The sequence below is a fragment of the Corylus avellana genome, chromosome ca3 (genome assembly GCF_901000735.1).
Source record: "Corylus avellana chromosome ca3, CavTom2PMs-1.0".
NCBI lineage: Eukaryota > Viridiplantae > Streptophyta > Magnoliopsida > Fagales > Betulaceae > Corylus > Corylus avellana.
Window position 1 is genome coordinate 3,872,911 of NC_081543.1, and position 15,421 is coordinate 3,888,331.

General features: G+C 32.3%; 1 protein-coding gene across 1 annotated transcript; it reads right to left on the reverse strand.

The window, feature by feature from the left end:
• Positions 1-28: 28 nt before the first annotated feature.
• On the reverse strand, positions 29-5,712 carry LOC132175500 (serine/threonine-protein kinase STY13-like). Its single transcript, XM_059587472.1, has 6 exons — positions 5,170-5,712; positions 4,057-4,178; positions 2,038-2,234; positions 1,722-1,896; positions 786-920; positions 29-681 (listed from the first exon to the last, which is right to left on the reverse strand). The coding sequence occupies exons 1-6, from the start codon at positions 5,489-5,491 to the stop codon at positions 475-477; spliced, it is 1,158 nt and encodes a 385-aa protein (XP_059443455.1). The 5' UTR covers positions 5,492-5,712; the 3' UTR covers positions 29-474.
• Positions 5,713-15,421: the final 9,709 nt, after the last annotated feature.

Sequence of the window (15,421 nt, forward strand, 5' to 3'; positions counted from 1 at the left end):
TTAAAACAGAGAACATCTAGACCGGTCATAGCAAACAAGTCTCCTTAAAGAGAAACTAAAATCATTATTGCATTACATCAACCAAATGCTTTGGCTGAGAGCACATACCAGATTGAGATGGCACTGAGGTTCAAGTTGATTATAACAATAACAATTATCACTACTATATCAATGGGAGATCTTACAAAGAGGCTGCAGGGCCAGTCCAACAACCAGAATAAATACACATATTTTGTAAACTGGAAAGGTATTTAAGAAAAAATATGTTTAAAAAAGAAAAAAAAGAAAGAAAAAAAAAAGGGCTATACATCATCAAACAAAGTGAGATGTGTAGCACAGCTCCTCCGCCTATACCCACCACCATCTGTTTATCTCATCAAGCTATCCCAAATTCTATCTTCTTCACTAGAACTTTGACTAGATCTCTCTGGTCTTCAAAATAATTACACCAAGTTGTTTATGGGACCAAAGAATTTACGGACCGCGATGCTTGCGAAAGCAAAGACAACCCTGAGGCTGATCGCCGGGGATCATACCTCCACCTTTTGATGTGTCAATTGCCTCTAACATGGAAACTACCTCTTCCATCTCTGGTCGCTTGTCAGGGTTGGCATCCCAACATCGCTTCATTACATTTGCTAGGGAGCTTGGGCAACATCTTGGTATCTCTGGTCTCAGATTCTGGGATTTCAACATGAAGAATTCAAATTTATTACACAAAATCTAGAGCAAAAAGACTCGATACTCGAAGGGTGCAATAATTGGGGTACAAGTAGATGATTTACCTGACGAACCACAGCTGAAGTCACTTCTGAGAAGCTAAGGTCGGGATATGGCATGTCACAGCAATATATCTCCCACAAACAGATTCCAAAACTGTACACATCACATTTCCTGTTATATGGATTGCCATTGAGAACCTGTAAACAAGCCAGTTGACAAGTCACTGAAAAATCATTCATTAAATGATTGTTTCTGTTGTTTTCCTTACTAGTTAACTTTAAGTTGCATAGAAGATGGATTGTTGTGGTAAATGAAACGAATATGGGAACGTGGTACGACACTTATACCAGAATGTGGAATGATAGGGGTAACTCGTATGGATAGTATCATTACGAGTTAAAAGGGGACGAGTAATCTTGAGACATAAATCTTAAAATTGTACCTAGCTTTTGCCAAAATAAAATATATTTTATTAACTATGTAAGATTGCGGTATTGTATCTTAAGTTGTTCTCTTAAAATTGGAAAATAGAGAAACAGAAGAACAAATTTTGGATCTCCGAAATTAGTGTACTGGAATGACAATGTTCCATGTTTTGGATCAAGCAATCACAAATCCCAGTTCACTAGGGTAAAAGTGAATTAAGGTAATTCGAAGTAAACTCTTATTAGCTGAAACATTAGGACCAGTACTTCAATACCTCCATTGTGCTAACGGGAGAACTCCTATTTAACAAAGACGATGTGAAGCCAAAACTGCCTCTCTTTGTATTAGATTAAACTGACATAGATGGGAGCATTAGTGACTTGGCACTAAGAGAAACATCCACCTTAACATATTAATGTATGGATATTTATGATCCAGCCTCGAGGCAAGATCTCTATTTGTTCCCTAAGAACAAATAAACAAATAAAAATTCCAGAGGGAGGATGAGAAGTTTTTATGTATGGTTTTGAAGTCTTAGTCAGAAAAGTATCCTGTGAATAAATAGACTATACCTCAGGAGCCATATAACCAAGTGTCCCTGTCTCCCCAGTCATGTCATTAGGATTTGAAGCCTCAACACGAGCAACCCCAAAATCGGCGATTTTTACTGTAGTTTTCTTGTCCAATAGCATGTTCTCTGTCTTTACATCTCTGTGAACAATCTTCTGCGAGTGAAGGTAACTCAACCTAAAAGATATAAGTACATATTAGCATTCCAAGCGGTAGATAGAAAAATTCCAAGTCATACGTCATTTTTGAAATGGAACCACAAAGATTACGAAGAACAAAAGGATTACAAACACTAATCAAGATACAGATGGTGGGTACCCTCTAGCAAGATCTAGTGCAAGCTGGATGACGAGCTTAAAAGCTAGCTTCCTTCTCCTGTTTTTTATGAGGTAAGATTTCAGAGCACCCCCAGGAAGATATTCCACAACAACACAACAGACACTATTTGGCATGCCAATTTGACCATTATCAGTTTGTAGTTGTAGTTCTGATGAGCCCATTGTTGCTCCTATAAACTGGAAATTCAAAGACCAGAATGTCAAGTAAGAAAAAGTAAAACGAAGGATGGCAGTAATAATGGTAAGTTTATACTATTTTCTGCAAAAATAAAAAATAAATAAATAAATAAAGGAATAAACCCTAAATGTATGTTCGAAGCAGTAAAAAATTCCAAAACATTCAAATGCATTTACTCTTTTAAGCAATCTAGTTCCAATCAATCCAGAGTGCACTGGTTCTCAAATTTCCACTGCCCCGTTGGGAGGCAAGAGATGCAGCCCAGAATATCAAAGTGAAGAAAAAGGGGCATCAACAGGAAAAAAAAAATGGTTTGAGGCTTCCCTATTCGAAAACATTAGCGGCCCCTAACCCCCTTTTTTCTTTCTCCTCCAAGGATCGAGGCGTCCCTCAATGGTCAAAATCTTAAGGTTTGTGATATTAGTCAAATGGTCTAGATAAAAATAGAAGGGCACCGCAAAGGGAACTCTGGACCACAAGGACTATATAAAAAGGCATAGCCAAAGCCATTGACTTCGAATATGTGATAGCATAATATCAGAAATTTTCAACAAGAATTGAAATCTTTCTTTCTTCCTTTAATCATGCTTTTTCAATGGTAGTGGAATAAATACAAGAGGACCATTTCTTGACTGGCGTTGGCTTCAGCTGCAGACTCAACATAGCCAAAGGCTTATATTGGCACCAGCATGACTTTCCATGTCTGTCACTTCCATGGAGGTCAATTCAACTAGCAGGTTTAGGTATCCCAAGCACATCTTACCCACTTCTTCGAGCAACTTTTGTGAGCATTGAATGCTTAAATTGCTGCATCTAAAAGAAATTGAGTAGCCATTTCAATTTTGGCCTGTGTTTGACATGGATATTTTGTACAAGGCAGCAATTATAGAGCTTATTTGATTTCATTTAACTAGTTCAAGTTTATCCAATTTACTTAACAATAAGAGCTAACTTATCAGTAATGACAGAAGTTCAGTTCCCTGCATCTATATGAGAATATCTCATATCCAAGAAATTGGTAACCCAAAATGCCCTTACTTCTTAGCTTTGCATCCACCTAAATTCGACAGCCATCTTAACTGGTCATAACAAGAGAAAGCATCCTTGGTGTCACGGATGGTATTAATATGACCAACCACAGTTGGCTGATTAGTTTCACGGGTTATTCAACAATTCCTACAAGTTGCTCAACATCTCACTATGACAGAGACCAAATAGTAAATAAATGAACCTTTCGAAGAGTTTATTTATGAAGCATCCAGTAGTTCAATTTGTTCAAATTGACATCATGTTTACAATCATAAAAAGCACCGGCCTACTTGAAATCATAGTACGAACTACAAGGAAAGCAAAACTTTCGCATACAAAAAGGTTTTTAATACTCAAGAAGAATCACTTTAGCAAGTGACAATTAGATTAAAGTGCCGGAATCTAATCTTTGTTTCTTGACATGTCAATTAGCTCTAGAATACCATTAAGCAACATGAAACTCATGCTCTTAAATTCTTACTTTAACATCCAAAATGTGATAGTAGGGTCAATGAAGGCAAACAATGAACACTAATCCTTCATTGAACTAATATAATGAATAAAGAGGAAACGAAAAGAAACAACAGATTCACAATCATAATTTCATAAAAAGGTAAGATTAAATTTTAAACTTCTATACTCTGCACCAGATAAGCTAGATATATATGAGTTGGAAAATTAATAATGAGTTGAGTGATATACAAGCATGTGGTATCCAAATTTGATGGGATCTTATGTGTGTATATATATATAAAAAAAGAAGAGAGAAAAGTTGCAGAAATAGGAAGTAACCTTAGTAACATTAGGATGATCTAGCTTATGCCACACAGCAACTTCTTGTGAAAAAGCTGCCCTTAATGAAGCAATCTCAGCTTCCGTCCTATGACCCTCCTCACCCCAGTCGAGCAATTTAACTGATGATCAAGAAAGGAACCAGAAAACTGCTGTTAATGATTCCTTTTTTCTCTTGGATTTTGTTGGGTTCTATTGTTAATGAAAATTGTAACATAACAAATGCAACCCACTCAGCATGACAAACCTATTGAAAAGTGGCTAAGATAATATCCCAAAGAAGCCAAATAGATCTTAACTTTATTAAATTAAGATGATGGAGACGTTGGTGACGATGACAAAATCAAATCCTAATGTTTAGATACCACACTGTACTCGTTGCTGTTTTCCTTATTAGCTGATAAGACTTCAACCAACAGCTGTGATCACATGAAAGTTCAGAAGACAACAACATCAACCAAGTGATCGTTGTCATCAGCAAATTCACCCCGAACCCGTGTATGAGTCACGGATTTTATAAGAGTGCATCTACAATTATCAATAGCCAATCCCTTCTTAAGAGTCATTTGGTTTATGTTCTGAGGATTAAAAAATACTACTTTTAAAAACCAAAAGTACGAAGAAATTGTCACCTTCCCGAAGTCAGAATGGTCCCCATAATCCATTATTGAACCGACCAAATTAAATATAAACATCAAAATGAACCAAATTGATCAAAGTCAAGAATATGCATTTATGCAAAACCAACTGGGTATCAGTTAAATTGTCCAATAATTGAGAAAACTATGAGATAAAATAAAATAAAAAATCAAACAAATACTACAAGCACTGGAAAGAACTGACAGTAATAACAACAGCACATGCTAGAAAAAAAAAAAAAAAAGAAAAAAAAAATCCAAAAAGGCAAAAAGGAGAAATGGGTTTTGAGGGGAAAAATCAAATAGGGATTTCAAGCCAAAAACCGATCAAAAAAGTCCATGTTAATTTCCTTTGGGTGAGTAAAAATTAAAACTTTTTTGCAGAGTATAATCAATCAAGAACAGAACAGAACTAGACACACGATAATATTAAAAGAAGAAGAAAGAAGCAAAAAATTGAAAGTGGGTGACTGACCAGCTACATCCTGGCCGTCGTAGATGCCACGGTGAACGGTGCCGAAGGTGCCACGGGCAAGCACGGTCTTGATGATGAGCTTAGGGGGGTCGATCTCCCACTCCTGCCTCTCCTTTATCACAGTCTTGGCGGCAAGCAAGCCGTTAATATTATTATTATTATTATTAACGATAATACTATTACTATTATCAACTGTATCTTCCTCTTTCTTCTTGTTCTTCTCCATGGTCAACACCCTGTTGAGGTGCCTCGCCAGCTGGTCATCCAAGCTCTTCAGATCAATCTGATCCGCCCTCACAAACCCATCACTCCCCTTCTCCATCTCTGCTTTCTTTCTCTGTCAGCTTCGCAGGAAGATCAGAGAACAGTGAGAGAGTCCGCTGCTGCTGCTGCTGCTGCTGTTATAGGTCGTCTTTCTTTGCTTTCCACCACAAATGTTAAGCTCTGCTGTGGTTTTGTATTTCTTCGCCGATCATCGTCCACGTGGGGGCACATGGAACTGCCTGAGCATAACGTGTGCCTCTGACCCACTTTGGTCTCCTCCCTCCCCCTTCTATTTAACCAATTTTTTTTTTCTTTTCACATCTTTATTTTAATGGGGGTTGACCATCTTTTGATACTATCATTTACCTCCTCGGATTTTTCCAAATTTCAATGGTCTCCCTGGATGTTAGGAGATATCCCTCTTTTTTTTTTGGGGGGGGGGGGGCTATTTTATATTTAGAGTAATACTAGAAACTATATTTTTATCATACAATATTAACCCGACACTCCAAATTAATCATTAGATTTTTTTTTAATGATTAATTCAATAATCAATTGGAAGTGAATGTAGTGTTTGATATAAGACTAATGTTACATACTCAATTCTTATCTCACCTTCATCCAACTAGACTCCTGGATCAGGCTTTATTAAAAAAGAAAAAAGAATCAATGGCCGGTGAACACTACCATATCAACCTAATGAAATGGAAGTTGAAAATTTAGAATTATTCTTGATAGAATTATAGTATATAACATTTTTCATATATTATTTCCATGTTGCACACCATCTATAATAAAAAGAGTAATGCTAGATACAATATTTCTATCACACAATTATCCTACAATACTAATGTGGCAATTCTAACCAATTCTTATAGTTTTTTTTTTGATAATGAGTACTGCTATAAATCATATTTTTGTCTCACAATTATGATGTGACAATTCGAACCAACCCTGATTTTTTTCTTTGTTTATAATAATTAATTTAAGAGTTGATTGTGACTGCTACATTACCATTGAATTTACTTACTACGTGCATGGGGATAACTACCTTATAATAAGAAAGTGGTTTTGTTTTGGAAAGTAATCTTTTAATAAATTTTATAAGATTTGAATTATGTTTAATTAATTAATGTGTTCGATAAAATGAAATCAAGATCCTCTATGATTTCTAGATATTGTACCATATATAATATAATAAATCTTTAAATCGTAACAATTACTTTTAAATCACATAATTCAGATTTCATCACATCAGCCACAGCATTTATCCCGTTTAAAGTATGATAAAATACTATAGTGGTAAATGCTAAATTCATAAAAGTGATAAGTATTAATATGGTAAAATTCGAATAATTTAGAAATTGTAAAGGACTTATTTTAGATAGAATGCATGAAATCTATGCATTCAAAGAAAAAAAAAATTGAATTTGGCTTAAGTTTTAGATGACGCTTATCCAATTGATATATTCTTTGAAGTTTGGATTCTTTAACTGGAAAAATGCAAAATCATTCCTTTATCTGATTTACAATTAATCTGATGTGATATCAAAATAAATTCAGAAATTTATGCCAAAAAAACAATTTGGTAAAACAATATGGTCAAATTATATTAACTGATTTAGGGTCTGTTTGGGATTGCGATTTCAATAAGTACGATTTTAAAAATTGCGTTTTTAAAATCGCTACTTTTTAAAATTGCAAAGGCATCTGGTAAAACATATTAAAAAATATTTTTTTATTAAATATTTGTTATGAGAAATCATAATTTTGGTTTAAATTCGTGCGTTTTCAAATAAGCATCCCCTAACCTACTTATAGAAATAGCATTTTTTTTTTCTATTTTAAATGAAGTGTTTTTTAAATCGCAATGTCAAACACCTTACATTTTGCGATATCTTTTAAAAACGCAGATTATTCTTACGAAATCGCAATATCAAACACACTCTTAAATAGGACTCGTATCACAATTTTATTAGTTTTGATGTGTCACACTTTCGGACTCGGTTAAATGAGAGAACGGAATTCGACCGTAAGGACTAAATTGTGTTTTTGGCATATCTTATAGACCCCCATAATTCATTTTGAGGCAATATGAAGCTAATTGTAAATCAAATAAATTACAGGAACTAATTTTGCATTTTTTCATTCTTTTACTATTTAACTATCATATAAAGTGAGAGCATTCATTTTAAGAAAAACTTGAAATTATGGTTAATTAATTTCATCCACTTTTATCCTCCTTCAATTTACTTACCCAAAAAAAAAAAAAAATCACATAAATGGATATTCATAGAAAGTGCTGTGATTACTTTTCGTAATAATCATGTAGTATGGGATAGGGACATGGGGGAGTTGGTGATACTTCTGAAACCGTTGAGGGATGTGGGTGATATTTCAATTTTGGAGCTTGAATTGGATTTAATGGGTTCATATATTTGAGGGTCAAAGCACTTAATATTATACGAACCAAATCAATCTGCTTTTGAAAATCAATCTATCAAAATCTGCCTTTTGAAGAGTTGCTTGATACCGTGGAAGTCAGAAAGCAAATACGTAAAGAAGTTGAAGTGTTACTGTCCACGGATCCTCATTCCTCACCAATCATTTCATTTGGGCGGCCTCTCACTTATATGCATAATAATTATAGTTTTGTTTTTTTTTTTTTTGTGGTAAAGTTTATATGTGCATCTATGTGGATTTTTTTTTATTTTATATATATATATATATGCTTTGGACTTATAAAAAGATTTTACTAATTGTTTTTAATATTTGGTTAGCATGAATTTAGTAGAAAATTCAACTTATAGCATATTTGGACACCGTTCAACTTGAAAGTTTAAGCTTTTAAGTTTGGACTCAACTATATTATATTATTCACTCACACATATAACATCTTTCTAATATGAGATTCAAGCTTTTATGGTCTCACTAAAACACCATCCAAAAATGTCAATCTCTCTTAACAAGTTATGTACTAAAATTCAATTTATGAAATTATTGTGGATCTAGAGTCTATGAATTATGATGATAAATTTATCTAAATATCATTAAGTTTTACTTTCAATGCAACACAATTACAGTAATTGTATCTTATAAGTAGAGCAAAATATGTGGTTAGTTGTTGTGATAGTCATGTATGGTGGACCCATTTATTAAGGGTTAAGGCTGACAAATTTTGACATGATCTATGAATTCAACGCAAACTCAACATGAAATCAAAAGGTTGAGATTAAGGAATCTAACCAATTTAATTAAATGGGTAAGGTTATAAAAGGTTGACCTATATAGTCTATACATATGACTCGACACGACCCGAATCAAATACGCAACATAATAGTTGGCAATTTTTGACATAACTTGCAAACACAATACAGACCTAATACAAAATTAGAGAGTTATGGTTCATGGGTTTAACTTATTAAATTAAATGAGTTTGGTTATAGTTAATCTATATAATCTTATACACATACATTGACACGATCCGAGCCCGACACGTAAATACTCCACCCCTAGCAAGGGTCCCTTGGGCTCTCCAATTTAGGCAGCCAATTTCGTTGCCCTATTGTTCCAAGAAGTGAACCCCATAGCCACCCGTCCACCAAACAAGTGGGATCTGCATATTTGTGCCCCCTTTGTGTCACCAAATACATTTTTGAAATTCATAAATGCCGAAATACAATAAAACTACATACATTCTCACTCCACATCTCAAGCTTGACAAAAGACTTTATGCTCCAACTCGTTGTAATACCTACTAAACTATGAAACAAATAAAGTGAAAATGTAACAACTATATAAGTCTACGACTTAGTAAGTAAATATTAAAAAAAAAAAAAAGTAAACCATGAAATTAGCCCTTACGTTGGACTCAAAATGACTTTTCATGATAACATGCTCTTTCAGGATGTTTCCTCAAAATGTTTTTAAAAAATGTTTGATTGTGAATGCCAAGTTGTAGTTTTATAAAGCAGAGCATAATTCATGATAATTTCACTTTGAGACATAAAACATTTGAATTTACAACATAACATTTTGCACTTTTCAATACTTTACAACCATAACCTCATCTCATCACATCATATTCCCGTTCCACAACATCACCATACTCGTATATTACTATCATACGATGGAGGTTATCTTATCATACTGGAACCCTATTACAAATGATTCGTAGCATACTGACATACGAAGTACCGTAATATATCGGTACATGATCGTAACATACATGTACATTAACCCTTGTATGTTGGGTGTTAGCATAGCATACCAGATCTATGTATACATATCGGTGCCTTGCCACGAGGCATCATAAACATACCAGTTATTTTGTCATACCGATACCCCATTACAAGGTAATGATAGCTCATATCAAAGGCCCGTGATCATCAAGTAACTATAACACATATTGACACTCTATTATAAGGTAGTCATACTCATATTAAAAAATTCGTCACCTAATAATCCGTAACGCATATCGACTCGCCCTTAGAGTAATCATAACTCATACTGGCACTGTCAATGGGTAATCGTAAATCTTATACCGACCCTTCATTTAGGGTAGTTGTATGTCTCATTTGCATACCTTTTAACATATACATAAATTTTCAGTCTTTTAATGTTAACACATGCTTGGTAATAAAACATAATTCAAGTTTAGAAATATACACGTGCAATTGAAATAAAATTAGGGCTCGCATCATGTTAGAAAATCATGCCATTTCATGCTTCGGAAAATATCTAGTTTTCATAATTTAAATGTATGAAATATATAGATAATAAACTTTTGTTCAACTTTATCTTTTAATCTTGCCCCCGTAAACCAAAATCTGATTTTCATGTATATAATCATACCACGTTACCCAAATATGAGCTTTAACCAGTCCAAGGACAAAATAATTATGTTACCAACTTATTGTTTTTTTTTTAAGGTCAATTACCAACTTATTGTTAGACATTAGAGAAATGCTATTAATTATTCTTAAGGAGCATTTTCTTAGTGTTTTTTTTTTTAAAAAAAAAAAAAAATTAAATAAATATAAATGTGCCACATAAATAAGAATATTAAGAAAATACCACTTAAAAATGCTGAGTAGGATTAATTATGGCCTGGTCCATACTATTCTCTAGAGTCTAGACCACATGGCAGCATGACAGCTAGATGGAACATCCATTAAATCATAGTACAAGTCTGCAGGGAATTATTAATTCATTTAAGTGTATCTCAACGAAGATCATCAAGGTTGAAGACCATTGTTACCCATTAAATCCGACCAACAATTTTTTTGCACAAAGAGTACTGCACACCACTCTCCAATAAATTTGGGGTGACAATTCATAAACAAACATAATAATTCATGTGATGTCACCTGTTAAATAATTAAATTTAGAGTAGTGTTAAGAATATTATAATTTTTACTATAAAGGTATTTATAAATTGACTTGACAATTCTATAATAAAAATTGTAGTATTCTAATAATTTTTTAAAAAAATTTAAGGGAAACTTTACTTAATTTTCTTGAATTTTTACGCGTTTTGAGATTACTTCTCAAAATTCAAAGATTCCTAATTTAGGGTAGGAACTTTAAATTTTTTGCATTATTCTCATATGTTAAAATTTTTCGTTAAATCTTGTCAAAATTCGTAATATATATATTTTTTATAAAAATAAAATAAAATAATTGCAAGGTGTAGGTATTTTTAAATTTTTTGTTAAATCTTGATTGACACCTTAATCTTTGTAATTTTTATTGTCTCTTTTTTTTTTTAATAGAAAAATATGGGTATTTTGAAAATTTTGACAAGACTTAACAAAAAATTCTAACGTAGAACATTGCAAAAAAATTAAAAGTTTGATACCATAAATTGATTTTTTTTTTTTTGTTACTTTAAGAGAATAATTTCAAAATGCATAAAAATTCAAAAAATTTTATAAAGTTTACCCTTTAATTTAATTGTAGCTGACGTGACAGGGTCATATAAACTGCCATTAGTTCTTAAGAGGGTTGTAATATAATATACCCACCAAAACATTTTCGTTTCCTTTTTAATGGACCCATGAAGTGAGTTGATCTTTGAGTTAGTTTTAACTAGATTAAGAGAGTAGTAGTAATACTAAAGACAAATGAACATTATGACGATATACTAAAAGACAAATCAAAGCAAGAACTCTATAGATTGTCCCATTATATTAGTATACTCGATGCAATTTCACAATCTATTACAAGATAACATTTAAAAAGATCTGCAACCAATCCACTATGACTTCTGTTTGTGTGTATATGTATGATCACCATCTTTGAGCTATATCTTTTTTTATTTTTTATTTTTTCTAGTTTGTCAAATAGATGCCCCAAGGGGTCACAAAAGTCCAAAAATGAATTACATCTAATTTGCTACTCAAAATCGGAGTGTTTTAGCCTATATATATATAGCCAATTGAAATTAAGGGCAGCAGCAAATCAGAAGTTATCGTTTTCTTTTTTGAGGGGTTGGTGTGTGTGGGGGGTGGGGTTGACCGGGGGGGTGGTTGACTTAGGCCAGCATGGGCGGCTCAAGTGCGGCTTGAAAATTGACATGATCATGAACCGATGAAAGTGATTTTATTTTTTATTATTATTTATATTTTGAAAGACTTTACTTAGTTCTAATCAAGTTTTATCACTTTTGCAATGTTTAAAATTTTTTTATTTAGTGTATTAAACTTTTAAAAAATAAATTGAATATCACCCATATTATTAATTAGGAATTTTTGTTAAATCTTAACGGAGGCTATTAAAATTCTTAAAATATTCTCATTCAAAATTAAAAATATTAATTAATTGATTAAATTTAACATTTTCATTTTTTCGGGGGTTTTTTAAAATTGTTCATAAAGATGATGATTTTACAATAAATAATGATACTCTTCACACTCATTTTATAATAACTAAATACAAAAAAGCCACTTCAAATAGGCTATGTGCTTCAATCCATATAAATTGTGTGTGATAAATAGATGTAAAGAATTACGTTAATTAATATTTTTCTGGCTTCCACCACCTAATCACATATGAGGAAGAATTGGTCCGTAGCTTGTTATCGGCATGTGATACGGGGCAAGGCTATTATTATACGTAACAATGTCATTTTCTCAAGTGTTTAATTAGGTCATACTCTTTAAGTGCCCATTTGGTTCAGGCTCATCTCCCACACAAATATATGATCCATTGCCTTCTTCTTCGGGCAAAGTGGACAAACTTCTCTCCAAACTTTCTTGAACCAGATAAGGACCAAATAATAATATATAATTTTTTTTAATCTAAAGGATTGAATTTCATTTGCTTACGCAATAGAGTTTGGTATCCATCCTAGTCTTAAGATTGATTTGTTGTATTTCTTTGATTGATAATTTTTTTTTGTGGAGATACGATATATATATAGAGCTAAGAATTTAAATTGGGTTATACTTTTAAATTGTAATTTGATGATGCATTACATGCGTTATGACCTCTACTGACTTGTTTATTACATCAAATATTATATATAGTAGCATTCAAAGACAACCAAAAAAAAAAAAAAAAACAAAAACAAAGGAGTATTATAGTAACATAGGATTCTTTCCTCTGATATTATTTATTTAATTAAAATTTATATACTTTTTTTTTTTTTGTATAAAATTGAAACTGATTATTCTAATTAAGGCTTTTTAGTATTTAGGGTTTAGTGTTTTAGTCTATTTAAGTATAAGTTTCAACTGTATTTGATAGACGTACGGATGAAAAACAATATAAAGATAAATGATTAGTGTCTCACTAAAGTCTCATCACATAAAAGAGTAATCACAACTCTCAAAAAAACAAAATAACTATTTATTTTACAATTATAGTCGGTCAAATACAATTGAAACTTATGCCTAAATAGATTAAAACACTAAGCCCTAACCCTAATGAGACAAATTTTTGAGTCAAACCCATTATTAAATACGGACTCTTAAAATATAAATTAAATATTAAAAACAATTACAAAATAATATTAACTCTAAAGTTTAAATTAATATTCTTTCTTCATCCTGGATCAATGGGTCAACCACAACTCTACCATCTTCCTAAGCGGGTTGAAACTCTTCTGCTCATATTTGTGGGCCTGCAAAATAGAGAACAACTTAGAGATGAGGTAGGTGCTGGGCTGATTTGTATTTCAGTACTTATCCTCGAGTTGGGCCAATTCACGTATAAGTTGGTGAACATTTTTATTTATTTTTCGGTTTTGTGATCTTTTATTCTTTCTCTATACTTTACTAAGCAAATTTCTTAACCAACGAAATCGTACGTTACTATGATTATTAGAGATTGAATATATAGCATTTCATCAAATGAATTGTGTCTAGACATTTGATATTTAATATAACATTTTGTTTTGTTGGAACTAGTGGCTGATATTCTCTTAAGCATAGAGAGTAATACTGAAATACTAGTGGTTGGCCGAGTAGTCAAAACGGAGTGAACGGAGCGAAGCTCTGTTCACGGAATATGTTATGTTGTAACCCTAAATCATCAATAATAAAATATAGCAACATTCTCCTGTGAATGTAAGCTATGTTTGGCAAAGGCCTCATACTATTCCTCTCTCTTTTTTTTTTTTTTTTCTCAATATTTGTATTTTTTTACTCACATTAATCACTTTTTCTTATTATTCAAATTAAAAAAAATCATTACAAAACAAAATTTTTTAACTTTTCCATACCAAACATTCTTACCTTTTCACTTTTTTCATACAAAATATTCTTATTCTTTTTTTCACATCAATCAATTTTTGCTTCAGTTCTAAGCCAATAAAACCCCAAAAGCCTTTCCCAGATAGAGCCATAAGAACCTTGCCAAACCACGTAAATTCATGTCTCAATTTTTTCTTGCTCTCTCTTTTCGATTCCATATTATTTATCATTGTTGTGCATAGTAACAACATATTTCTTTGGCTTGGTAAAATTATAATTCTAGAGAAACATTGAGAAAAGGAAATCAAATTCACCAAATTAAGAGTCCATATATCTGTTATAATTGGTAGCGAATAATCCTTCGTTATACCAGAAACAAAACCAACAATTTCAATAATTTTATATTGATGTAGATAGGTTAGATTTTCAAACCGGAAAAAAAGGTGGAGGGGTAATGTTCTTATAAATGAGGAAATTCACTTATCCCCTCTTACCCCTTTTGCAATGTGTATCGTAAAGTTCAAAACTTTTTAATTTAATGTATTGAACTTTTATTTTATTTTTTTAATGTCCACTATCCGTTAGGATTTTCTGTTGAATTCTAACAAAATTCCCAAAATACCCCCCATTTTTAGAAAAAAAATATATTATTACTATTTTTTTTGCAAAGATTGAGGCATGGGTATTTCTACAAATACTATTAAATTCAGATCAACACCTTAATCTTTGATTTTTTTTTTTCTTAAAACAAATTGGGGTATTTTGGAAAAAACTTAACGGAGCGGTGAGATTGCAAACAATTGAAAGATGAGTACACTAAATTAAGAGAAATTGAACTTTAAATGAGATATTGCAAAAGTGATGACAATTCAGGGGAGTTAAAGACCTAGGTCTATTACTAAAAAATTGCCTTAAGAGCTACATTTTGCTCTTATTGTATTGAATATTCTTACAATACCAATTACTCATTGGGCTACTTACATTTTTTCCATCAACTACAACGCATTTTCAGTTTTTCACTTTTTCCCTATGAACTACCAATTGTACCACCCGACTCTCATGAATTATTATTTTGTGCCCAAAACCTCCATTCTGTCAGTCAAAGGCGTTAACTCAGACGGTCAACCTGTCACTTTGCTCCATGAACTATAACACATTGTCACTTTACCCCCATGAACTATAATGTATTGTCATTTTGACCGTCTAAGTTAACGCTTTTGACTAACGAAAATGGGGTTTTAGGCACAAAATGATAGTTTATGGGAGTTGGGTGGTACAATTGATAGTTCATG

Bases quoted from the DNA above. Each gene is read 5' to 3' on its own strand.
- LOC132175500 (XM_059587472.1), bottom strand. From the start codon at position 5,491: ATGGAGAAGGGGAGTGATGGGTTTGTGAGGGCGGATCAGATTGATCTG. The intron at 4,179-5,169 runs GTCAGTCACCCA...CTTGATCATCAG, and splicing joins CGACGGCCAGGATGTAGCTG to TTAAATTGCTCGACTGGGGT. The intron at 682-785 runs GTAAATCATCTA...TTGAAATCCCAG, and splicing joins CTTCAGCTGTGGTTCGTCAG to AATCTGAGACCAGAGATACC.